General features: G+C 54.1%; 1 protein-coding gene across 9 annotated transcripts in view; it reads right to left on the bottom strand.

Moving 5' to 3' along the window:
- The window catches only part of RANBP3 (RAN binding protein 3), a 53,457-nt gene that overhangs the window by 21,237 nt on the left and 6,668 nt on the right, over positions 1 to 25,552 (bottom strand). For 6 of the 9 annotated variants that reach the window (XM_044254447.1, XM_044254445.1, XM_044254446.1 and 3 more), the window contains exons 2-3: positions 13,060 to 13,115; positions 7,535 to 7,723 (exon numbers count right to left, since the gene is read on the bottom strand). The exons of 1 other annotated variant lie outside the window; for it this stretch is intronic. In XM_044254447.1, coding sequence (XP_044110382.1) covers positions 7,535 to 7,723; positions 13,060 to 13,115 — 245 coding nt within the window. The remainder of the gene's footprint in view (positions 1 to 7,534; positions 7,724 to 13,059; positions 13,116 to 25,552) is intronic. 2 more of the 9 variants (XM_044254449.1, XM_044254448.1) reach the window with 1 other exon arrangement.

The following is a 25,552-nucleotide window of genomic DNA, read 5'->3' as shown; positions in this document are numbered from 1 at the left end:
AGAACGTGGACAGCCTTCCAACCTAATGCTCAAAACCCCTCCCAGGAGCCCTCTGTGTCTGCCTTACCAGGCCATGGGCCGAGGAGTCCTCCTAAAGGCGGAGAAGGTGTATACCGCACGGAGACTAGCTTCTCTCTCTCTGCACAGGTCACAGCTGACTGTGTGCCACCCCCCAACGCAAGCACAGCGAAACATCATCTGGCTGAAATTCATTCTGCCAAGAGCTGGCGCGACCTGCTCCATTCTGGAGGGCAGCAGGACTGTGTAAAATGGTGGCCTAACACCGGATCACAGCACTTCCCCTTCCCTGGCCTGGCCCGGCCCGGCCCACACTGTGGAACCCGCTCCGCGGTGGACCAGTACTTCCAGAGCGACAGAGGACTCTGATGCCGCGGACTTAAGTCCGCTGCAAAGTGTTCAGAATGCAATTGTCCAACGTAACAACTCGGCACACCACACGACCTACCGAGAAATCACAAGCTAAGACAGAAGGCAGCCGAAGAATATCCTCCTTAACCACCTTTAGCTTTAGAGTGTGAACGAGCCATCGGGAAGCCTTAGATGCGCCCCGCTCCCACCCCTAGAGCACATCCAAGCCCTCACAGACTTGCAACTTTTCACAACTCAGCAGCCAGAAGCAGACGTCAAGGGGTGAACCCCACTCCCCCTGGGCCACTTGTGTGAGCACAAGCAGAGGAGCCAATTTTCTTATTTTCAGAAAAGTCCCTAGGGTCAAGTTTAGCCAAAGGAGGACCACCTGCCTCGAGGAGCGGCTGGGGTTAGAGGCACGCGTGGGAACGTGCTCTGTGAGCTGCAGGGGGTGGAAGCGCGGCGACTGCCCGGTCAGTAACGGGCCGTGGGCACGGCCAGAGCCCTGGCGGCGCCGGCTCCGTGAAGGGCCACGTGCACACGCCACCATCTTAGTGTGCACACAGAGGCCCGGAGTCTGTGGACCCCGACCTTAGAGACAGGGAGAGAAACGGATCTCAACCTGAACTCTCTTCCAAAGTGGGCCAACAACTTGGGTTTGAGCCGGAAACGCAAGCCGGAAACGCAAGCCTCCGTGGAGGGGTGAGGCCTGCTTCCCTGACGCCTGCAAGGGCGGATGAGAAGGCTGCGGGGAGGCCGTCCGTCAGAGCGCCCAGGAAGCAAACCCCTCCTAACGGAACAGGGGACCAACCCTCCTCGGGGCGACTGTGAAGGTACCGCTGTGCCCCAGCTGGGCACTGACCGGCGACGGGACCATGAGACAGAGCACAAAGGTGCTCAAGCCCCTGGCAGGCCCAGCTCTGACACCTGAAGGTACACCTCGGGTCAATCATTTTGCTCACACACGCTTCTGTTTCCTTCCTGGGGAAACGGGGGTGCCAGCACCTCCGCCGCAGGGAGATGGACGGGCCAGAGAAGTAAGCAGGTGAGGCAGCCTTCCATCTGACCCGACACGCAGCCAAGGCGGACACGTGGACCGCCAGTGGGTGGGGGGTGGGGCTCTCCCAGCAAGCTCACTTCTGCTGGATGTTATGCCCCTGGGAAGTCAGGATACGGAGTCATGTCCCCAGGGACCCAGATGAGGGGTCAGGGTGGGCGACTCAGGTGGGTGTTAAGACGGTCCCGAGCCCAGGACTAAGTGTTGGCGGTGATGCCGAGACCATACTCTGGCCACGCTTTCCTTTCCCTGGGTCCAGGCCTGGGGTGGCATCTGGTAACACAGAGCCAAGCCACGGGCACGGCAGGCCTTTTCTCTCGGGACTGCCCCCTTCCTTGGGGGACATCCCTGAGGTGCAGTCATCTGGCACCCCCTTCCTATTCCTTCACAGTGGCTGGGCCCACTCCCAGCTCCGGTCCCATGGCTACTGGCCTCTCTCCTGTCATTCAGTAAGATCCCAGCCCCACAAGTGACAGCCTCTTGGATCCCGTGGGATCTGCCACTTTGACAGCGACCTCTGGGATCCTGAAATGGCCTTGTAGACACCACTCCCTCGTCAGCTGACTTTTCATTCTGCTTGCTCTTCCCTGGCTTCTCACATGAGAACCCCTCAGTCCTGCCCCCTGCGCCTCTCCCTCTGATGAGTGTCACCGGAGCCAGGGTCCCCAGCAGCACAGAGGGCACAGAGGGCACTGGCCCCCAGCCCACAGCAGGAGCTCACCTGGAATTTGTTCAGCGAAGGGACACAAATCGCAGCCCTCTGTGGGCCTCAGAGATGCCGCTAAGGCACGGGTCCCCGTGTTACACACAGGACAGCGGCCCTGAAAGCTCGCCAGACTCTAGCTTCCTGTTTCCTCAGCTGCCAAGAAGGGTACGCCTCCCCCACCTCAACCCCAAGACACTGCCACACCTACCTTCGCTTTGCCCCGCTGGCTAGCAGGGCTCATTTCCGTGTGTGTGGATTTCCAGAAATCTACAGATTTCTGATTTCATTCCACTGTGGTTGGAAAAGACCTGGCATGATTTCAGTCAGTTTAAGTTTATCAAAACTTGTTTTGTGGTCGAGCAAATGGTCTGCTGACCTCAGGATGTCCTGGCGCTCTGCAGCACGGTGCCCTTGGCGTTCCCCAGGGCAGATGGCTCACTAGGCCAGCTGGGTTTAGAGTGCTGTCCAGGCCCTCTCTCTTCTCCACCTTCTGTCCCGATGCTCTACTGACTACCGAAGTACGGTGCGGAGCTCTCCAAGGTTATGACCCAATTGTTTCTTCTCCCTTCAGTTCTGTCCGTTTTAGCTCTGTATACTTTGGAGCTCTTACGGGCACGTAACTTTCTTATCTATGCCAACAACACCCCAAATCTCCCAGGAATCTGAGTTTCCTTTAGAACTTGATGAGTGCTAGGGGCCCCTCCCCGGAAGGGGGCCCAGACCAGCAGCTGAGGCCTCTGGGTCCGCCGCAGCCCGTCTCCCTCCTGGCTTCTGAACACGCCAGCACTGCTCCTGCCTCCACGTCCTTTCTGTGTGTGTCACCCCCAAGGCTGGGAGCGTACTTCTGGCCTCGCCAAGGCCCTTCCCAGCCTCCGCCAGGGTGAACCCGAGCTCCCTCGCTGCGCTACCACCCGGCGAGTGGAAGCTGCTCCTCTCCACCTCACTGCCCAACCTCCCTCAGGCCTCTCTAGCCTGTTTTGTGTACCAGCTGGAAATGATCTACTGGGTCGGTCTGGCTGCTCTGCTCACAGCTCAGGCGCACAACCCCCAGGAGGCTGTGCACAGAGATGATCGGCATGTATTCACTGCACAAATGGAGCCCGAGTGGCCCATAGCTCCTTCAGTGACCTGGAGAAGGAAAGTGTCTGGCCAGACAAGATTCAATCCAGGAGACCCTCAAACCCACACTCTAAATCTCTTCCAAGAGGCATGTGACTGGCCTCTTGGTCCCGGAAAGGCTAAGAGGCCAAGGCCAGGGCAGGACAACACAGGAAATTGCACCACCAGGGAGAACCTTCCAGAAGCTGCTGGAATCTCCTGTGCGGTCTGAACTAGCTAACTCAGAAGCAGTGAGGAAACTGATGCCAGCAACTTTCCTCAACAGGAGCAAGCCCAAGGAAGCAAGGAGACAATGTATGAGAAGCCACTTCTGCTTGCCTGTGGATACACCGACTCTTTCAGAAATCCTCAACAGTGGCCGGCGTGAGAAGTCTGATGTCTGCACCTCCCATCCCCCCCACTGCACTGAAGGTCTGAGCTCGCTGTCTTAGTGTCTTGTGCTGTCTTTTCCCCCAACAGGGAAAGGTCTGGGGTGAAGCAACTCCCCTTTACGCCACCCCGGCCCCAATCGAGGCCAACGCTGGCTCCACACATGCTCTGTGCAAACCCAGCAGCCTGGTGGTCGGGGGCCACCCCTCACCCCAAGCGAGGGAGAAAGCCCCTCCGGGGTCAGCTGAGAACAATGCCTGGGATACACACGGGGTGCGCCCTGTAGCCGCCAACCCTCAGAGCCTGCAAGTCTGCATCCAAAGCCACGGCCACGGCCTCTCATGTGAAGAGGACTCTAGAGCAGGCTTCCGGGATTCCTCTCTGCGGAGGAGCCAGCACGGAAGCAGGTGTCAAAGCCCCATTTCCGCCTCTGCCTCCTCCCACACAAGAATCCACCTCTGTGAAGATTAGGCCTTCGGGATGATACCTAGGCGACACTGGGGTCAGCGCCCGCTTGGGACACCATGGTGAACATGTTCCAAACCAACTTCTACATAAGGAGGCAACAAAGAAAGCAGCCCAAGGAGAGTCTGTTCATGCACTTCCCGGGTGTCAGGAAGCATGAACGAGCAAAGTGGGCTTATAGAAGATGCAAAGCCCCACGCTGGTGGCTGATGGGGGTGGGAGCGGGGGGTGGCGGGGGAGAACGGCAGGAGTGGCAGCCCACTCTCCTCAGAGCCACGGGAACCACGGGGGAGCGGCTCACTTTGTGGGGTGTGCACATCCTTGCCCAGTATGAAACAGATGGTAACGTCTAACCCAGAATGGGGGCCTGGAACGGCTGACGTGGGCAGCTTCAGTTCTTCGCAAAGAATGAAACCGAAAACTGACGATCGTTACCATTTCTCAAGGATTCCGCCCCTCCCTCCCAAACCCTGAAAGAACATGGCCCGCATGGTGTGGCCTCAAGGAGGACAAAGGTGCCAGGCCAGTCCAGGGGGTGGAATGGAGCTGGACGCTGTGTCTCAGAAGCTGACACACAGGGACAGTGAGCGGGAATGAACAGCACCTGGGCCTTCCTGACTTCCCACACAAGACCAGAAAACAAGACCACGCCAGACCCCCATTTAGTTTGCCTGGGCCTCAGTGATCTCGATATGCACGGACCGGTTATAAAGCCCGCTGTCTGTGGCTGCAGGGAAATGGATGCCCGGGACGAAAAATCAACCACGGAGGAGCCTGCTGACTTGTCCCTGTCTTCAAATGGACCACTGGTCATTCCCAGATGACCAGCTCAGAAGTTCTGCCCAAAAAGGCAGACACCGGGACAGAAAAAGAGCGTTGACCTCCAAAGCTCTGAATGTTGGGTGGGAGCAGAACGCAGGTCAAATCCCATGCAGAAGCTGGAAGATGAGGGAAGCTGTCCAGCCAGGGGTCTGGTGCCAGAACCTGTCCAAGCTTCCTGGTGGGTCTAATAAACACATTTCAGGCTCCACAGGGCTTAGGCTCTGAGCTTCAGTCCAGGGGACTTAAGCCAGGCTCGGAGTAAGCACTAAGGGCTGCCTGCTTTCTCTGGATCAGAGAGCTTAATCTGGATGCGGTCTGGTCTTCTCCAAGCTGTCTTCTGAGAGCCAGGAGGTCTGATATATAGAGGCTTGTTCCCGGCACTGAGTCTTCGAAGGCCAGCGTCTGGGGAGACTGAAAGATGAGCGCGCCCTCTGTATGCACCAGTTCAGCGGGCCACGATTTATTACAAAGAACCCCCAGCTTCACATTCCCTCCGGGGATCATGCAATAAAGAACAGAGTGAACGTGACGGGCGCGACTCGCTGGGTGAGGGTGGGCGGTCTGCTGCATTCCAGTGTGGTGGGGGCGCGATCCCAATCTGTTTGGCTGCAAAAGCGACCAGTCCGAGCTACCCAAAGAAACGCGGCAGCCCGAGAGGAAGCTGGGATCGGGTTCCACTGGCCTTGAGTTATGCCCTAATTGACGTAAAAAAACACTTACTTTGCCTTGAACACACCCAAACACTCAAGAACACCGGTTAATGGGAGTCAGTGGCAACAAGCTGGAGTCTTCTGCACTGAAAGCCCAAGGCAGCGAGCCCTGGTTGGCTCGGAGCTGTCACCAAATGATGTGACAGTGGCACTGTCGGGACTGGGGACTCCTACAGTTACAAGAGCTAAAAGCAAAGAGCACGTGCGTATGTCGTGCGCATGGCCTTTACCGCTAAGCTGGTACAGTCATCAACTGCTCCCCCCAGTCCTGACCTCCTCCTACAGTGACCCACAACCCATCCTGAGGTTCCCTACTTAACACTTGACTCTGCAGGGCAGGGCTGGGGATGGTTTGAATTTCTTGGGATTAGAGCCTCTGACCCAAAGTCCACAGGAACCGAGAAGTCAAGTCCCACTGGCTAGGCCTCAGAAATCCACATCTGGCCGAGCCACAAGCAGAAGGTGAGACCCCCCCTAGGTGCCTCTGGAGCAGCAGCTGCTGGGCCGCAACCTCTGTGACCTACCCGTTTGCTACTCGCAACTGAAAGCCCTTAGCCCCTTCGGTCCGAGGCTGCTCTCTGAGCGTGCTGCTCAAACCAGGCAGCCGCAAAACGCCCTGAGCCTCTTGGGCAGATCCACCTGAAGTTCATCTGTTTTCAGGGAACTGAGAACATGATTTCCTGTGCTTGCAAAGGCTGAAGGCACCGTAGCTCGTAATACCGACTCAGAAGAAGGTTCCCGGAGCTGCCTGGCCCCGGACTGAAAAAGTGATCACCTCCTCATTCTTGCTGTCAGTCTAGTGCTCTCATGAGGGCTGCGCCCCTATGACACTTTGCTGTGAGTGCCTCCTTGCTGGAATCTTTACTGGGCCCAAATCCACTTGTATGCCATGAGTATCCCACTTGTATGCCCCCTCACTCCTACCTGGCACGTGGCAGAGACGGTTCCTTCTTTTCCCACCACACACTGACTCCTCTCCAAAATGTTTAAATTGGCCCCAACCTCACCTTCACTTCTTCCTGGGTGTCCTAGGGTTTGGGGGCTGTTACTGAATTTTAATGATTTCCTTAAGAACACAGGGGATCACTGATGTCTGGGATTGTGACGCCTTGGATGGCTGCCCAGTGCTTGGTGTGCACAGCAGGACCCCTTGTTTGCTTGCCTGGGAGCCATTTTTCCCTGCCACGAGAATGGGGGGGCTTAGGCACCCACATGGTTTTCAATCCTGAATGTAGGATGATGTTTACCTTTCCCATTTTATCAACCTCCAAACACTCAAGACATTTCTTGTTCTCGAGAGTTCACAATCTTCTCCACCTATAATCTTCAAAAGCCTTCTCAATACAAAGATAAAGGGCTCAAGGGATTCCCTCTGGATTCAAAGGAAGAGTCCTTTCTTCTTCCTGCTTTGATTGAAGACAAGCAATTCACAGCCTAACCACAGTCCAAACACAATTGGTCTCGCAAAGCAGTCTGCCTTAGACACCTCCTTTTCCTCTAGATCAAGGAAGTCGGGGCTTCTGGTGTTTCTAAGACCCTGAACCTGAATGCCCAAATTCAGGGAGAGGACAAAGAACCACGGAAGGACAGACATGGGGTTGAATTTGGTTTGAAAGGTTCTACCCCATTAGTCAATCCCTCTTTCGACCCCTCATGTCTCTTTCAGGAAACAGGATTAGCTTCTTGCTATGGGTGTACATATGCCCCCATTCAGAAAGCCTCCGTGTAAAAGGGGACTCCATCTGTCCTGACTTTCTGGCAGCAAGAATTAAAGGGAGATGCAGAGATCGTGACCACCTTTTCAGTTATCATCAGCTGCTTGTGGTTTAGGGTCTGGATCTGAGGAACCCGAAGGGAAAGGGGCTGATCTGGGTTGGGACCCCCAGGCTGTGGAGCGCCGGGTGGAGGCGGACTTACCCCTGCCAGTTCTCGCGGGAAAGGAAGAAGCTGGGCTTCAGGAGTGCTGGCGGAAGCGCTAGCGGGGGCAGGAGGCTCTAGGGCATGCTCACCAGCTGACTCGGGGTGACCCGTGCCATGGCGGGGGGCCTCAGCCTCCCCCCGAGGCTCCTCTCCCGAATCCGACAAGTCTTTTTGCTCTGCAGAGGACTGGGAGCAAAAAAGACAATTTTCCTTCAATGTAAATACATGCCACAACATGGGACGGGGGTGGGCAGGGGTCAAAGGGCTGGAGACGCTCAGACTTCAGCAGCTCCTGCCTGGGAGGACGAGCCAAGAAAGCCGGCACGTGCTGCTGTTCTGCTCCACAAAACTGGCCCTCCAGAATGGAAGAACGGAAAATGAACGTGGATTTGGCTGCAGTTTAACTTTGTAGGAGGCCTGGGCCCCCTTCTGAAAAGCAGGCAGCACGGAGCTACGGTGCTTACGGGCTGTGCGTGAGGAACAACACTTGTGGTGACCAAAATGGGGGCAGAGGCTCTATCAGAGGGGGACAGGGGCCATCATGTCTGATTGTCCCTAGGGGTTAAGGACCCATCTCGGCAAGAATACTGATGGGGAAATCTGGCCCTTAGCACCATTTCTGTCCACTAAGGTGGGGAAGGCAGGCCTGGAATAGCACACAGCTACAAAACGGGGTGCGGAGGGTCCGCACGCTTCTGTATTCTGCTAGAGTGCTTCCTGCAGCTTTCCATTTGTTCTGCTTAAACCTGAGATCAAGGCAACGCTTTCTCGGCACTCAGTGAGTGCTGATGTGTGGTGACCAAGCCAGCTGGCAGACACTCGGAGAGTTTAGCTGGAGGAAGGAGCCCCCTGGCCTAGGATTCTCCCACATTCACCCTGAACACCTCGGCAAGGGTGTATTCAGAAAACAGCCAGGGCAAGAGAAAGCTGGTTCTGGAAGTCTGTCCTTGGAAGTCCAACACCCCTAGCATCCTTCAAGGTGGTGCCCGGGACTCTGGAGGGGATCCCGTGGACCCAGAGCCCTGGGGTCGACTCCTTTCTTGAGGAATGGGTTAAGAAGACTGTGTCCTGGAACAGAGAGGCTCCGGTCCCCAGATCTGCTCGGCACCGTCCGCGACATGGAGCCATTTCTCCCGCTTTTTTCATTACGTGGCTGCCCTGTCTTTCCACAGACCTGGCTGTGTTTCTTCTGAGTGTGAAGTGACTAAAACCTCTTTAGATGGGGCTTGGGGGCTAGTTCCTAAAGGTGAGCCTGATGGATGAAAGGAACTCTGTAAAGAGGATTTAAGAGAACTTTCAAACATTCTGAGGAAGGCAAAAGAAACAAAATGTTAACTCATCCACACACCTAAAAAATCACCAAAATCTATTCTTCCTATCCAGGGGAGATCCACATGCACAAAGGCCTTTCTTCTCAAGCTGTTCCTCCAACCTACTCAGGACATGAAGGTTGGTCCATGCACCAAAACCTGATTAAGAGAAAAAGTAAACCCAGAGCTCTATGGAAAACGGCCTAATTGGCCTATCTCTAATTGGAACCACAGGGGATTTTCTTTTTTTAACCCCTGCTTTTCGAGCGCAAGTGTTCAAGTGCCCTGGTGGTGCCGAACTCGAGATGCAGTCCAAACTAGAGGACCAAAAAGACACACAGACGCCATCCCAGCACTCTCTACCTGGGTCCGAGGGACTTTGCTGGACAAGAAAAGTGAGTGCTAGAGAACCAAGACAGGACCTGTAGTTCCTCAACATGTTTGTTAAAATCAGACATCAAGATTTTGGTCGCTTTTGACATCATCCTGAAATGTACATGGCTGACAAAAATCCGAAAACAAACAGGAGCACACAGGAGAGGCTTGTTACATCAACAGGAGGCTTCCAGAGGAGGCCTAGACGTTCTGTGACAGCGCTTTCAGGAAGCCTTACCTCCTGCTCAACAGCATTTCTGCAACGGCTTTCTGTCCTTCTCACAAACAGACAACACCCTGAACGTGAGACCTCACCTGTTCAGACGAGTAAGCTTTTGGAAGATAAAGTATCCGGAAGAAACAGTCGTCACAGTCAATGAAACTACCACCTTCTAAGATTCGAAGTCTCTTCACATCAAAAAGAAAAGAAGCAAAACAAAACACAAAACCGTCTCCATGCAAGGCAGTTAAGGGGGGAAAAAAATTTCACTTTGCCCCTAAAACCATAAATGCAGAAATGCAAGCGGTTCACGAAGAGCGCCCTCTTGAGGAAGCGTGAGAACACGGGAGGAAGGACGGGACGTGGCGCACGGTCAGCAGCGCTCTGGGACAGGAATTTAGGCATCGGGTTTTCTCTAACCGGGAACAGGGAACGGGGGAAGTGACAACCTGTCAAGCGATACCACTGGTGGGCCGCCGCCACCAATCCGTAGCCTGCTATAAATGCGACTTGGGCCTTGGAAGGGAAGGACAGAAAACGCCACGTGACTTTGCTACTGAACAAAAACAAAAAAACACCTGGGCTAACAGCTTCATTTTTTTTCCGATTTCAAATCTTCTACCTCAGTCAGGACTCAGTAATAACACTGGGGCCTGTGGAGTATCTCCTGGGCAGGGCCACGAGCTCTGAAGGGCGGCCCACTGGCTGGTTCAGGGACGGCTCGCTGAAAGGGAAGCCGGCGGTCCCACAGCCCACGGCAGGACTTCCTGATCACTGTGGATCAAGAAAGGGCTCAAGACAGAGCTGTAAAGAACATTTTGGTGACAGGACAACACGGTAATGGACTATATACGCTAAAGGACATTTCTGACTTCACGATCATTTTCTTAGGAGTGACAGGAGCACTGGGGCCACAGAGAGCCAAGGTCTTCAGCCCGGGAGCCGCCGACAGGAGGGGTTAGAGGAGAAACGGCAGATGAGGGCCACCTGCAGTCGTGCGCTTCTGGCACTTAGGACAAAGATGTCACTGGTGAGGCCTGATGAGGGACACCCAAGTGTCCACAATACCATTCATTCAACTTCTCTGAGGACCTGAATATTTTCGAAATATAAAGTTGAAGAGAACAGGGGCAACGAGCCACGGCAGCCCGCGCAGCCTGCTCCCTGCTCTGCCTCTGCAGGCTGCGGGGCAGACGGGCTGGAGGTCGGTGAGAGACACAGGACGGGTAGAGGCGCAAACCCCCATTTCTGTCCGAAGGGCCACGGCGGCTGCCTGCCCATCTCCCTGGAAACGGGAAGCCGAGGAGAAACAAACGCGGCTTGCTCTCTTACTTCCGAGCTGTCCTAGCAGCAGAGAAAGAATGGAAGATTCCGTCCCTGCCTGGCCACTCTGCACCCAGCAGCTCAGAGAGCCGCCCGGGCGGACAGTTCTCGGGAGGCTCCGCTTCTGTAAACACGCGGAGGGTCCCCGTGTCCTGCTGGCGGTGCGGTCCCAGAGGCACGACAGGAGCGGAGGGCTGAACCCTGAAGAGCCGGAGAGCAGTTATTTTTAGAAGCCCGTTCAGGGTTGGCTCTGAGTCAGGATTTGATAAGAACTGCATCTGCGCATTTTAAGATGACCACGAGCAGTTTCCAGCTACTCTTCGGATGCAACTTCGCCCCAACCTTCCGCACGTAACACACACAAGTCAGCCTCTGAATTACAAGGCCACACACCAGGACCACCTCAGTTGTGAAAATAATACTGATGTGGAAATAATTTAAAAAATATTTTAAATTCAGCCAAATATTGCATTTTGGAGTTTTGTCCTGCTGGTTGTCCACAAGTTTCAGGTTTCAAGAATTATTAATTCCTACTGCTGAAGTCTGGGGTTGGCAAACTTTTTCTATAAAGAAAGGGTCAGCCACTAACTATTTTTGACTCTGTGGGCCGTATGTCTCCATTCAAATTACTTCACTCTGCTGTCACAGAGGGAAAGCAGCCTCGGCTATGGGGAACAGGTGGGTACGGCTGTGTGCCAATCAAACTTTATTTATAAAAACAGGCGGTGATGGCAGGTCTTATTAGTTTGCTGACCCGTTTAAAAGTGGTTCAAAAGATCATAATAAAATTCCAAAATTCTACAAAATTCTGAAAGAAGCAACTTTCATACCTAAAACAGAAATTGAACATGGGGATTTCTAAAAGCTAGCAGAAACGCAGCAGCCCCCTCACAGTGACTGAAGCTCCAAAAGACAAATGATAAAAATACATGTAATTAAGTGGTATGTCTTGGTCAGGGCCCACGGGAGAGGAGACCGCAGAGGCTGATGTGTCTTGAAATTACCACCTGGAAAACCGAAACAGAATAGGAAGAATGTTTCCTCGGGTGTTATGATTCCTTCTTTAGCAAAAGAATGAACAATGGGCAGGTTGAATGTGAGAGCAAGCCTAGCAGAGCAGCCCTGGCTCACACAGAAGCTGTGCTGAAAGGGGGTCCGTTTTGGGGGGGTGGATGGACAGCCACTTCTCCCTCCTGCCCCCCTGCACACACACATGCTCTCTTCCTGGCACAGTACTCGAATGCAGTCCAGGACAAGGTGGGCCACACAGAAGTCTGGTCTTTCTTCTCAGGCTGAGGGATGGGATCTAGGAGCCGCAGCTGAGCTTCTAGGAGTCCCAAATCGCCAGAGCAGCAGCCCCCAACCTCAGAGCTGGCCACCCTGCCAGGGGACTGGGGATCCACCAGAGCATTCTCTCAAAATGCTGTTCTTACCAACAAGATGCAAACAGATTTCAAAACACTCAGAACCCAGCGCTGCACGTTGGTCCCTCGCTCTGAAATCTGGTAATGGGTATTACATCACATCCGCTGTCCTGGGGCAGGGGTGGGAGGGACCATCCATTTGCTGGACAGAGTCCTTCTTAAAAGCCTGGGAAGCATCAACCGCAGAACACCAACGAACTTTGGACACGACCCGACCTTCCACACTGATTTGCCAAAACGTCAACGACTTCTAGGTAAACAGCGCACGTGACGTCGGAACGCTACGGCCACACAGAGCAGGACTTTAAGAAGCTGTTAGCTCACGGCTACGAACTGGGCAAAGTATTCCCAACGTCCGGGCAACCAAGACATTTAAAATCCAAGAGGGGGAAGCAATGTGTAACAAAGAGGGACGGTAAATACACAACGCAAGCCAACTAATAATTCCTCCAAGTGCGTTTATGCCAAGTTGGGTGGGGGTCAGAGTATCTCCCTAAAATCTTTAAAGGTGATGTCTTCCCCCTTAACCACCATTCCTCTCCCTCCTTCGCTCCCCTCTTCCGTCGACCTTCTCTCTCCTACTCTTCCTAATGCACACTCCTTCTAAAACAAAGCATTAGAGATTAGAAACTATCTTTCTGCCACTGTTAAAAGCAAGAAATCTGAGCCCTTTCCACACGCGCCCGTCTTAACCTCTCACATGGTAACTTGAAGCCACAGGACCTTTTCCCTTCAAGCTCCGTGTGGTGGCTTGAAAGACAGAAGGGCCCTTGGCCCCCTTGGCCCCCTTGGCCGTGTAACCTGGGAGAGCCCTCTGGGATAAAACAAATCAGAGTAAGCATGTGAAGAGAGAACATACCGGCCCCTTACCTTTTGTCCTTTATCCTTCTGAAACACAAAGACGGGCGGAGCAATGGCAGGTTTTTCTGCAAAAAGAAAAATTGGTTTTTTTCCCCCCAACACTACAGTCATACAGTAAACAAAGCTACATTTGTTTGTAATAAGTTAAAAACAAAAAACAAACCCAAAATAAAACTGGTAACTCCGAAGAACATCAAATCACTCAGAAAATGGTTTCTTGAAGTGGCTGCGTGGGCATGTCGTTTGTGAAAACTCGACACCTAATGTTAGGGTATGTGCCCTTTTCTGCATGCCTATTATACACCAAGAAAAAGGTTTCAAGATGCCGCTGAGAACAGCCCCGCCCGGGGCTGGGGCAGAGCCGTGGGCAGGGCGGCAGGCTGCCGGGCACCCAGGGCACAGCCGCCACCCAGCGCCGTGAGCGGTGGCCTTGCAGGAACGAGGCACAGAGGGGTCAGATCTTATGTGGCACCTCCCCAATTTCCAAGGCTGGAGGCTAGTTTAGGTTTTTCCAATTTCAAGGCCAGCGGGGGGCCTGGGGATAACCGGACCGGACGGCCGCCTCTTGGCCACACAGCTCATGCCCTTCGGCGAGCGTACCCCGGTTGAGGCACCTGACATTCCACTTGGATCTCTAACTGAGATCACCTGCCAAAAAAAGAATTTAAGGAGTTGGAAAAAAACCGAGTCCATCTTGCCCAGCTGTTGAAGGAAGAAATCCTTGAAATGTCCGGTCACATGACGAGCCCAGGGTGGCGCCACCTGCTGTTGGCAGGCAACCCCTTCGGCCTCCCGTCCAGGGGCAGCCGCATCCGCAGCCCTCTGCCACCTGCCCCGGCCACCAGCTGGGGGACTGTGCAGGAGGACGACCTTCACCCATGGGGAAGGCCCGGATGCCGCCTGCCCCACTGCCGTGATTCCCTAAGCAGCCCTCTCCCGGTACAGGGGCTGGTGCTGCCCGACAAACCCCGACGAAGGAGGGAATGAAGGTGCCTGTGCCAGACGGTGAATGACAGCAAAGGAATGCGGGGGCGCTCTGGACAGCAGCGGCGCGTCCGCATCACTTCCCCCGCAGGGCAGCCCGGCGAGCTCCCGGCACTGCCCTTCAGCCCACCAGCCAGCCTCCAGCTCACTCCTGTGTTTGACTCCAGCCAGCGGCAAAGAGTGAAGGCCCATGGGCAGGAACCCCCAGCCCAGCATCCCTCCAGTCCCCATTTCTTCAGGGAACCACCCCTCCTCCGCCCCTGGTTCTAGGTCCGGGGAGGAGAGTACTTGGTACTCTGGCCCCAGGGGACTGCATGGCATGTGAGTAAGGCCAGGCCACTGACAGTGAATGGGACTTTTACTGGAGCGACCGGGGAAGGGGGTGCTGTTTCTGCTGGGGCTGCAGGGCTGGTAGGAGGTAACCCCGGGGTTGTGAGCGGTCTCACGTCACCAGAGAGACTTTGGACCAGAGTCAATCCAGTGGGAAGCAGAGCTGCAGACGGAGGAGGAAACTGAATCCTGGGGACACCGCTGGAAGGCCTGGGGCCAGCACAGCTTAAAGCTAACCCCACCCCCGCTGACTTTTCAGTTAAGCCAACAAACGCTGATTTTCGCTTTAGCCTGTCTTAACTGTTGCTGTCCTCGAACAACCTCCAGCCCGAGAGGCGAGGCCTAGCCGCTGCAGACTTCAACACACGATACGATACTCGGTAGAAGAAACCTTGCCTGGCCTCACAGTGAAGCAGAGACACTTTCTCTCACAGGAGAGAAAGTCTACTTTCTCTCTAACCACCAGGGAGACTAGTAGTTATGGGTTTATGCTCTGTCTCCCCTACTACGACATCAAATCCATGGGATCGGAGAGCGTCTTGTTTCCTTGGCTGCCCCGTGGTCTAACAACAGCACTCGGCACTGAGAAACTGGAGAAAGGGATGGAAGGCTATCGAAGAAGGACGAGACAGAGGGAGAACCATGTGGACGGCAGGGGAAGCCCTTTCTTGTGTCGGCTGACCTACAGGCACCCAGAAGGGGCTGCAGAGATTCGGGCGAACGTGAGAGGCCTGGGCTGCCTCTGGTCTCTGGGCAGGACAAAGCCACAGGGCAGGGTCCAAGCAGGAGCTGGGAGAGGCCCGTCTGCTGGAAGAAAACTGCACTGCACGCGGGCACGGTGCTCAGCCGGGGGTGGACAGAGGCCAGGGGAGGGCCACGGGGCAGGAGCTCTGAAAGCAGCTTCCCGGAGAACTGGATCCCCGGCGAGGCCCCCACGGAGGCCCTCACTGACTCCCGGCTGCAGCCACCACTCCCGCAGGTACGCCCTTCCTTTCTCCACCTCTGCTCTCTCGTTCCCTTCGTCCCCCTTCACAGAGCAGCCAGACCACTGGCGTGAGACACTGACTTAAAACTCAGCACTGCCCCCCAGACTAGGCGCGAAACTCCTTCCAACAGGCCACCCTGGCCGGACCCCGACGGCGGCACTGAAGGGCCGGCTGCCCGCTGCACGCCCCGTGCTTCCACTATACGTCTGGTCTTCCGCCCAGAACACACGCTCATCTTCTCATTCAGGTCCGGATGCCGTACCTTGCAGGAAGCTCCCAGTTTTGAGCTGCCCCCCGTGCCCCCAGGGCATGCTCCTGGCTTCTACCCCACCACGGGTCACACTGAGGCTACCCGTCAGGGAGGCTAAGGGACCACGGATCCGGCATCCAAAACAGCTCTGTGCCAGCAGCCAGTGTGCTCCATGAAGGGCCGCCCACTAAGTCTTTGAACTAGACCCCTCTGCAGGTCCTCACGCCTGTAACACCAGCGGCCATGTCCTCGCACAAACATTCACTAAGCTCTGACTCTGTGCAAGGCCCTACGGGAAAAAGGGCGAACAGGAAGCCAGGGGCAGAAAACCTCGGGGTCAAATACCTGAAGAAAAGCAACGGGCGTGTCTGCGCATGGGGCCTGGAGCTTGCCAGGGGTGACTTGTCCACCTCCTCGCTGGCTGCATCTACCCCCCGATCAGGAGCCCCCGAGGAGTGAGGCCTCTGTTATGTGGACCGCGGAACCTTCAGAGCCGCACACGTAACAGACGCCGAGCAGAAAGCTGGAGTCGATGAAGTGTCGCCAGGACTGGCGAGGTCAGGACCCACCACGACCCTCACTGACGGATGGTTTGGCGGTCAGGACGAACCCCCACCCCACTAACGAAACCGTAGCAACGAGCGTCCGTGGTTCTCCACCAAAGACAGCACCAGTCACACAGATTTAACTCCCACCGGGCTCCAGGAGGGCCGAAGTTCATGGGCTGCAAATCAGCACTGACATTACAAAAGGCCAACTCGAGCGCACCCCATTCCGAGTACGCCTGCCCCACGCTCACGCCGGCGGCCTCGGCCTGTGCTCTTAACCGGCTCCCATCGAACTGCTTCTGGTTATGTACCCGGACAAGCAGCCTTCGCTCAGCCAGCTGAAACCCAGGTTTGGGGAACGGACAGGGAAGAGAGCAGTGAAGGAGGCTTCTGTGACTTGCCTGAAGTCCAGCCCAGCCCAGCCAGTCACAAGCGAAGGGAAAACTACCACCAGAGACCCAGACACATGAAGACCTAAAGTACTAAAATGTTAATCAAATGCCAACTATTTGATCCAGATTCTCTCAACCAGGTGTTTTGTTCCTATAAAATCAATTCTTTTGAGTTCGTGAAAAAGCTGCCCTCCCTGGGGGCACTGGCTCAAGACACCCACATAGTAAGGGTTAAGAAAATCAACAATAAAGAAATCTGTGTAACCAAATGTTCTCCAGAGTTATTTGATTAGGGAACCCCTCTTTCCTCATCCCTTCCCTGACATGAGGCCTGAGAACTGTAGTCTGTGGATGTAACTGTACTCTGTATTCTGTGGCCAAAACTGGTGTGTGAAGTGGGCTGAGAATCAGAGCACAAGTGGCCTCAAACTATGACCCCGCCTCTGGGGGGCACGTGGGAGATGCTGTGCCCTCATCCCAGCTCTCCATGGTGCTGCATGACAAGGCCAAGGTGGCTGCTGCTACATCCACACCCCGCCTCACCCTCCTCCACGGGCCCCTGCACAGCTCACGCACGCCAGCCCGCACCCAGCCTGAGCCCGGCTGGGATCCCAGATGCCGATCAGGCCCCAGCTGGGAAAGGCCCCCGAACCCCCAGGCAAACAGCAGAGGTGGGGACACGCCAGAATCGGAAAGGAGTGAGCCCCCCGACATCTGGCCCACAGGCCTGCTCTCCCTCCTGTCCCCTGCCACCCTCCACCCACCTGTGAGGTAAAGATGCAAAATGGGACAGTCCAGCTATAATCCCTAAGGCCAGGGACTGTCCTGGATCTGGTCTCTGCAGTCCTGGTAATAACACGGAGAGGCAAGCCCAGTCGCAGGGAGGCTACAGATTTGGGCTCTGGAGGCACTGGCAGGGGGAGGGGGGCGGCTCAGGTCATGAACCCCAGCGTCCCGGAGTTGAGCCTTGCATCAGGCTCCCTGCTCAGCGGGAAGCCTGCCTCTCCCACTCCCCTTGCTTGTGTTTCCTCTCTCACTGTCTCTCTCTCCCTGTCAAAAAAAAAAAAAGATTTCTGCTCTTGTTTCATACCTCCGCCGGATGTCTGGGATTTCTCCACACGTGCCCCCTCCCCCACCCTCACGCGGGCCCTGCTCCCGAAGGCACCACCGACCCAGTCCCGACGGACAGGGCACCGCGCTCCACGCAGCGGAGCCTGGGAACCACTCCCCAGACGCACAGCTTGCTACGCGCACAGACTCAATCCTAACACTCATTCAGCAACTGCAACTTTCTGCAACGCCACACACCCCAGTGCCCGCTGTGTGCCAGGCCTCATGCTGGCCTCTCGGGTATGGTGGGGACATGGAGAGACATGTCCCCTGCCTGCCAAGAGCTGCCATTAGTCTCTAGCTGAACGCTGCAACTCTGGAGAAGTGAAAAAGGGGCTCAGAGTGCAGAGCAGAGGCTCTGGTCAGGCTGTGGAGGAGCAGTGCGCCCAGGAAGGCTTCTCGAGGGAAGCACCATCCAAGCGGAAGGACGGCAGCAGTTAGCCAGGTGAGCAGGAATGGCGGAGACTAAGACCGCAGAAAAGCCAAGTGCACTGGAAGAACTCTAAGGTGGTGCCTGCGGACAGACACAAAACAGACCACCCAGGCCCAGAGCCACAGGAGCAGGGTGCGCCCCTCCCTTCGCTGGATCCGAGGTCTGCATTGACACTGCAAGGTCTACTGGAGAAGCTCCTGGAAGGGGATCACCATTCAGGCAGGTCCCTTCTTGAGGAAAAGAGTTGAAGATGGCTCCAAAGAAGGCAGGCGTCCCCGATATGCAGGCTCCTTCCCGACCCCAGGGACCACAGACCATTCTCCCCACAGGGAAGGGAGGGAGAAGTCTCTGGGCAGAAGCAGGGGGCTCCAAGGAGGCAGGCCCTTCTCCTAAAGCAGAACTGAGCCGGGGCCCCGAGACATAGAGAAAATCCTCAGATGCCTTGGGTACAGGTGTGGGACGGCCCGAAAAGGCCTCACCTGAAAGGAACGTCCATAATCTGCTGTATGCTGTCTGTGTTGGGGGGAGGGCCCCTAAAATACCCCTTCAAATAGTGATAAAGTACCTCAAGAGGAGGACGAGTTTTAACCAGTCCCACACTTGAGAGAATTGAAACACTAAGCTTCCCAGACCACTCCTGCAAGTAGGCCAGGAACCAAGACTCAGGGTTTTGTCTTTTTTGTGCTGAGACTGATAGACAAAATCATAAAACGCAAAGGACACGTGTGTCTATCTCCCAGGCAGCAAGCATGGGGAAAGGAAAGGGCACTGCAAGGATGCTTCACTCGGAAGCCAGCGCAGAAGAACCTCTCGGGGGCAGGGCGGGTGATGGCAGCTGTCCAGATGTGAGGTCAGGAGGTGGAGTGTCTGCTGCCTGCTACAGGCAAGGGAAGGGGAGCAAAGAACTGGCCTGGACCCCGGAGGAGGCCCTGGGATAGAACAGAATGCTTCTCCACCTCCAGGATAACAGAGGTCTCGGGATCCCAGCGCCAGACTCCTCCCAGCCTGTGTGTGTGAGTGACAGCAAGCACATTCCCCAGCGGGTTTTCCCCAAACTGCGGGTGGTTTCATATGCGGGCCGGCAGGCGGCGCATGTGTATTTACGGGTCAGGCAGGCGCTCCACGCTTTGTTCACCCATCGCCCTGACTCTTGGCAATCACTATTGGGGAGAGGTCGTACCGGTGTCCTTACTTTAAGGGAAAGGAAACAGAAGACTCAGAGGTTGAGTGACTGGTCCAAGGTGGGGCCAGGTCTCTAAATGCATCTGGGCTACACCGCCATCCAGGTGCAAGGGCCAGAGGGAGAACTTAGGACTCCGGTTTGCTTCCCTCCCTGTTTTCTGCCCAGCTGGGCCTTGGAGCTCTGACACAGGTCTTCTTTTCTTCTGAGAAGTAACATCGGGAAGAAAGCAGCTATCAGTTATCGTTCCAGGAAAGCAAAAGGAAACTAGAGGGTGAACGATGGGTTTTGGGGTGGGCCTGAAGCTTTCAAGTCACGTGACTATCTCTGCCTCAGAGAAGGGTGCCATCAGGCCAACAGAGGATCCTTAGGATGGTCAAGGACAGAACGAAGACACATCCGGAGATGTGGACGTTCTATGGTGAAACAAGACGTGTCGTCTCCATCTTTCAAAGGCTTAACCACACAGTGCCCTGCAGAACATACGCAGAATCTAGGCTGAACACACACACCCGTTCTGTCCACACTGTGGGAGCGGTCAAGTGCACAGGACTACGGGCAGGAGCTGCAACAAGCCCGGACACCCCCAGCGGCTGCCTCCAACCTTCGTCTCCAAGGACTGTCCGTTAAACCAAACAGAAGAAACTATGGAGGCCCAGGAAAACACACAGAGAAGCAAATCTGGGATATCTTGGCCTGTTCTGTTTATTCCCCTTCTAAATGATGTCTCAAACACCTGCCAGGAAACGGCCCCCATCTGGAAAGCCACTTGGAATTCTTGACCAAAATGTCAGCAAAGTACTTGTGTAAAATGAGCTTTAATCCTGGGCTGATGTGTCTTAATCTTCTTATCTGTGCAAAAAATATGGAACGCATCTTGGCAACACAACCAGCAGTCTGTTAGGACGTGACAACTCCTTTAATCCTGCAACACTCACTATCTCAACCCTTCAAGCCATCTCTTTTCTCGGGAATTATTATAAACAGTTCTGAGCAGCAACATAAAGGTGTATTTGTCACTGATGTGTCAGCTGTATTCGCACACTAATTCTCTAGTAAAGAATGGAAGTGAGCTCAAACATGCTGTTGCTAGGTGATGCCTCTCTTGATCTTAGTGTCCTGAATGCTCAGTGGCCACCCTGCCCAGCTAGCAGAGGGCGGTGGGTCCCTTAATTCCTTTTTCGGTACTCGAGTATGTTTTCCCCCAGGCAACTCTACAGTGGTCTTGGGGAGATTACAGGGGGCCGTTTTGGAGATGATGGTATCTTTTACTTTATGCACTTCTTTCTGGAATGCTCTTTGTCCTGCCATTACCTTCATCTCCTGAAATCCAAGCCACTTTTCAATGCTCTAACTGCTGCGTCCCTATACCTCCGGGGCAATAAGTGAGTCACATTTGCTGAACAGTCTTTACTAGACCTAGAGGTACATTTAACATCTTCACATTCCTGTGACGTACATGTTATTTATCATCTCTTATCTGTGAATCATGAAATGAGATGGAGAGGCCTCGGACAGACAGACAGTGCTTTGCTTGAAGTCACAAAGCTGGTAAGCGGCAGAGCTAGGACCAGGAGCCCAAGTCTGACTTCCAAGCTGGTGGTGCCTCAGGTCCCCTGAGGTCCCACCGAAGGCCAAGCCCCATTCTGCCTTCTTTCCTTCTACACAAACCGGCCCTACAGTCAAACCATCCAATCCCTGACCCACCCCCAACTTGCCCAGACTATAAGCGGCTATGACAGAACCTGTGCTCTGGGCACTCTTGTGCCTCGAACCCAAGAGAAACCCCACAAACGTGTTAAATAAGTCCTACAAAGTCAGCAATTTCACCTGAAAGAAAGAAATTCAGAGAACCAGCTTTGCAGCACTTTTCTGTTTTGCCACTAGGTGGCACGACATGGGCAGAGCCAAGAGGTGAAATCAAAGGGGCTGAAGCCTGGGGGAAAGCTCCAAGGAAGACAACGGAAATCCCCGCACAGGAAGCAAATCCCAGGACCACAGAGCTTCTGCTGAGGCAGCAGACTGAAACTGATGCCACGCAGGCTCTGGATTTTGTGGGCATTCAAATCGGTCTCAGGCACCTACGGCTGGGATCCTAGGCGACCCAAAAGACCTTCCCTGTTCCCCCATAGTCCAAGAGGGATGGTGCCACACCCCGGGCAGTTCTAGGGAGGCTTAACTGAAACGATGCAGACAAAGTGTTTGGAAGTGGCCAGCACACGCAGCAGGACACCACCTGGGCATTACGCTCATTATTATAATTATACCCAGAAGACCGCAAGAACACTGATGCCGCCTTAAAGCACCAGTCTTGGATTCAAGGACTGTCTCCAACTCCCAGGTCCCCAACACTGATAAATGCCTCAAAACCTGGCCCCGTCTCAAAGCTGCCCAGATGCTGGGACAACTCACATGCTCATTTGCTCTGAATCCCTCAAGCCTGATCTGATGGAAAGCCGACCAGTTAAGCCCAGCTTGCAGCCGCACGATTTACTGAGCACCTACCACGTGCCAGGCACTGTGTCTGGCACTGGAGACAGGATGGAAGAGAGAGAGAGGGGTGCTATAAGGAAGATAAAGCAGGGTGGCGGGAAGAGCGTGGGGAGGAGGGCACTAGAGGGTGCATGGCTGGGTACGGCCGCCCTAAGGTGTCATCTGAACCTTGGACATAACGGGGTAAGGCAGGTGAAGGCAGAGTATGGTGTGTAGAGAGAATCCCAGGTACGAAAGTCCTACGGACAGAAAGAACCTAGAGGCTAACATGGGGGAAGGTAGGAGGTGAGGCTGGGGAGGGGGCCACAGTGAGGAGTCCAGATTTATCCAGTTTAAAGGGAAGCCAGAGGAGTCACGATAGGACCTGGTTTATATTTTTAAAGGGTCGCACCGTCAGTGAGTGGTCCTCACGCAGTTCTTCCCATGTTTGTGTGAGGAAGGTTTCGTGTAAAATTCTGGGGAAGGGGTGCCTGGGTGGCTCAGTGGGCTAAAGCCTCGGCCTTCAGCTCAGGTCATGATCTCAGGGTCCTGGGATCGAGCCCCGCATCGGACTCTCTGCTCGGCAGGGAGCCTGCTCCCCCACCCCCGCCTGCCTCTCTGCTTACTTGTGATCTCTGCCAAATAAATAAATAAAATCTTAAAAAAAAAAGTCCTGGGGAAGATCTCCCTGGGGCTGCTGGGGAAGACAGGTCTCACAGAGGCAGCACATGTGAGGGGGCCACTTAAAAGCCTTCAGGAGTCATCCAGGTGACAAGTGGCGGTGATAATGGCAGCCTGGGCTAGTCCTGGGCCATGGAGCCGGGCAAAGTGGGTATTTGGGCAGATTCTGGAGACTGAGCCTGCTGCAGCCCCAGCTGTGCGAAGACTGAGAGGACCTTAATGGGGTGGGGGAAGTCCCCATTGCTCTCTCAGGGGCAGACGTGGTCAGCTAAATCAAGTCCCACTCGTCCGGCAATAAGAGCCCATAACGGGGGGGACCTCCAATGGTGCTAATGACTGATCCAGGCCCTGGACTCTCAGACCCCCAGCGGCCACCACCATCAATGCTACATCATTTCCCTTCTGTGCAAAGAGTAGCCTGTTCCCCCCACTCCCGACCCGAGAAAGCCAAACCCTCAAGAACCGTGCGCCCCACTCCCGCTCTATTACAAATGTGACACAGGCATTCATTCTGGGTCAGCAAATTCCCAAGATTCTGTGCGGCAAACCTGGGGGAGTTTAGCTAAAGCGAGAGCACTTTAAACTTACCGTACAAAGCAAGGCCTGCCTTCTAAACATGCGCACGGAGGAACTACTACTGTCTCTGCAAATACCTATTTCTCTTTGAGAGTGACAGCCAAGGACAGGGCCCTGCATGGGTAAGTTTTCCGGAAGAGAACATGTGCTCATGAAGTCGATGCTACTGATCCACCAGAAAGGACAGGCATGGGCTGGAAGCTGCTGGAAGCAGGTGCACTGCACCAGCTGACTCTCCCTGCTTATGTGGCCTTTGGTTTCAGTCTCTGTGACATAGAATGGCCTAGATCCAGAGCTTCTCTGAAGGTCCTTATGTTGAACCTGAGACAGTGCTGAAGGTCATGGAAAACACTGTTTCTCCATCACAGGGATATGGAGTCCACAATGCCTCTGTATCTGCCAAAAGGCCACAGTGGAAACAGAGGCTGGGAGGGTGAGCCCTAAATTCCAGTTGGCGAATAATCTATTCCTGGACAGTTTTACTTAATCTCATAACCCAGTGCTTCTCCCCCAGGGGTGACTTTGCCCCTTGGGGACATTAGGCAGTGTGTAGAGACATTTTTGGTTATCACAATGTGGAGGAATTGCTAATAGCATCTAGTGGATGGAGACCAGACACGCTGATCAACATCCTCTAGTGCACAGGAGGGTCTCCAAACCACCCCCAAATGTTAACGATGCTGCAGGTGAGAAACTATGCATTAATTACTTGGAAAAAGATGGAGTTAGATCCCTTACTCAGATTATACACCAAAATAAGTTCCCAGTGGGTCAGACAGTACAAACTGTGGTGACCCACTAGCTTCTGTGAGTCACCTTTTTTCTCCCTCCCCATACTTTGTACATTTAAATGTGTGCAACATCCTAGGACCGCAGTAGGTCAAATGATTAGGGAATATAGTGTCTTGGGGGTCAATGGGCTCCCTTAACCCAGGGGTACTTAAATTCAGGCAATTCTGCCCGGGAGGGGACATCTGGCAATGTCTGAAGACATTTTTCCTTGTCATGACTTGGGGGGAGGGGTGCCACTGGTATCTTGTGGGTAGAGGCCAGGGATGCTGCTAAACCCTGCGAGGCACAGGTCAGCCCCCGCCAGCCCCCATGTCAATAACACTGAGGTGGAGAAACACAATCCAAAAGGAGGTTTTTCTCCATCCAGACATCTAATCCAAGAGCAACATCCACTAGTAACTGAGAGCACATCCGTACGTGCCAGGAGGTCAGTTACCTGACAAACATTCTCTGGGAACAATGACCCTCAGACTTGATCAGCATCATCCCCAGGCCACAGATGCAGGAACAGAGATCAGACATCCTGCCCAAGATCCTGGGCAAGTGCGTGGCAGAGGTAAGACACAAATCAAGGACAGGCGATCCGGGGGATTTCCAACTGTGCTATGAGCCAGTCACTCTGGGCCTGCCAGTCAGTCCCAAGTTAAAACTGCCCTGGGTTGGAGAGATGGGGCCGAAACCCGCGCCGAGCTCACGACAGGCTCCGCTCAGGCTCTTTACAATGGGCCGCGCGATCACGGGCCAGCAGTTCTCAAACTGCTTGGTCTCAAGACAGCTTTCCACGCTTGTAAATTATGGAGACTCTACGAGTTATTTTTTCCTTTTCCTTTCTTTTTTTTTTTTTTTTTTAAAAGATTTTGTTTATTTATTTGACAGACAGAGATCACAAGTAGGCAGAGAGGCAGGCAGAAAGAGAGGAGGAAGCAGGCTCCCTGCCGAGCAGAGAGCCCGAATCAGGACTTGATCCCAGAACCCTGGGATCATGACCCGAGCCGAAGGCAGAGGCTTTAACCCACTGAGCCACCAGGCGCCCCTCTACGAGCTTTTTTAGTTGTTGGCTACAGCTGTTGACACTTCCCAGGTTAGAAATTAAAGCTAAAAAAATACCAAAACGTTAACTTCTTTAGGATAATAATAGTAAACTCTTAGCTAAACAATAAATTTTATGAAAAGTAATTCTTAAAACAAAAAAATCAGTGAGAAAATTGGCATTATTTTGCATTTTGACAAATCTCTTCAATGTCTGCCTTAAGAGAAGCCAGCTAGAGTCACTTTTCTGCTTCTGCAGTCCATCTGCTGCTGTATGACGCTGTTATCACCTTCGGATAAAACTTCACTGTCCGTTCACAAGAGAATGGGAGTGAAAAGGGCAAACAATGTCTTTGTATTGTTATGAAAACAGTTTTAAACCTGCAGTCTCCTTGAAAGGTCTTGGGGACTCCCAGGGGCCCCTGGACCATCTTGGAGAATCGCTGCCATATGTTGCTTTCTGAGCGCTAACAGTCGGGGGATAGTGAATCCCGAATTCATTACAGACCGTCAAAAGCTTTACGCTGAGGCTCTCTGCTAACATGCAGAGACAGCTGCATCTAAGAGGCGGTACAATAGGGCTGAAACCCAAATGCCAACCAAGGTCAGGCAGGCACCGGAAAAGAAGGAAGTGGGCCAGATCCCAAACTACTCGGTGGGGACTGTGGTGTCCTGGGGGACACACAATCTATCTTTTTATTCTGAGCATTCCAAGTCTTTTTCTTTATTTGCAGACACG

The sequence above is a fragment of the Neovison vison genome, chromosome 6, assembly GCF_020171115.1.
Source record: "Neovison vison isolate M4711 chromosome 6, ASM_NN_V1, whole genome shotgun sequence".
Classification (NCBI taxonomy): Eukaryota; Metazoa; Chordata; class Mammalia; order Carnivora; family Mustelidae; genus Neogale; species Neogale vison.
Note: the sequence above shows the minus strand (reverse complement) of the source record. Positions and strands in the feature narration are given on the sequence as shown.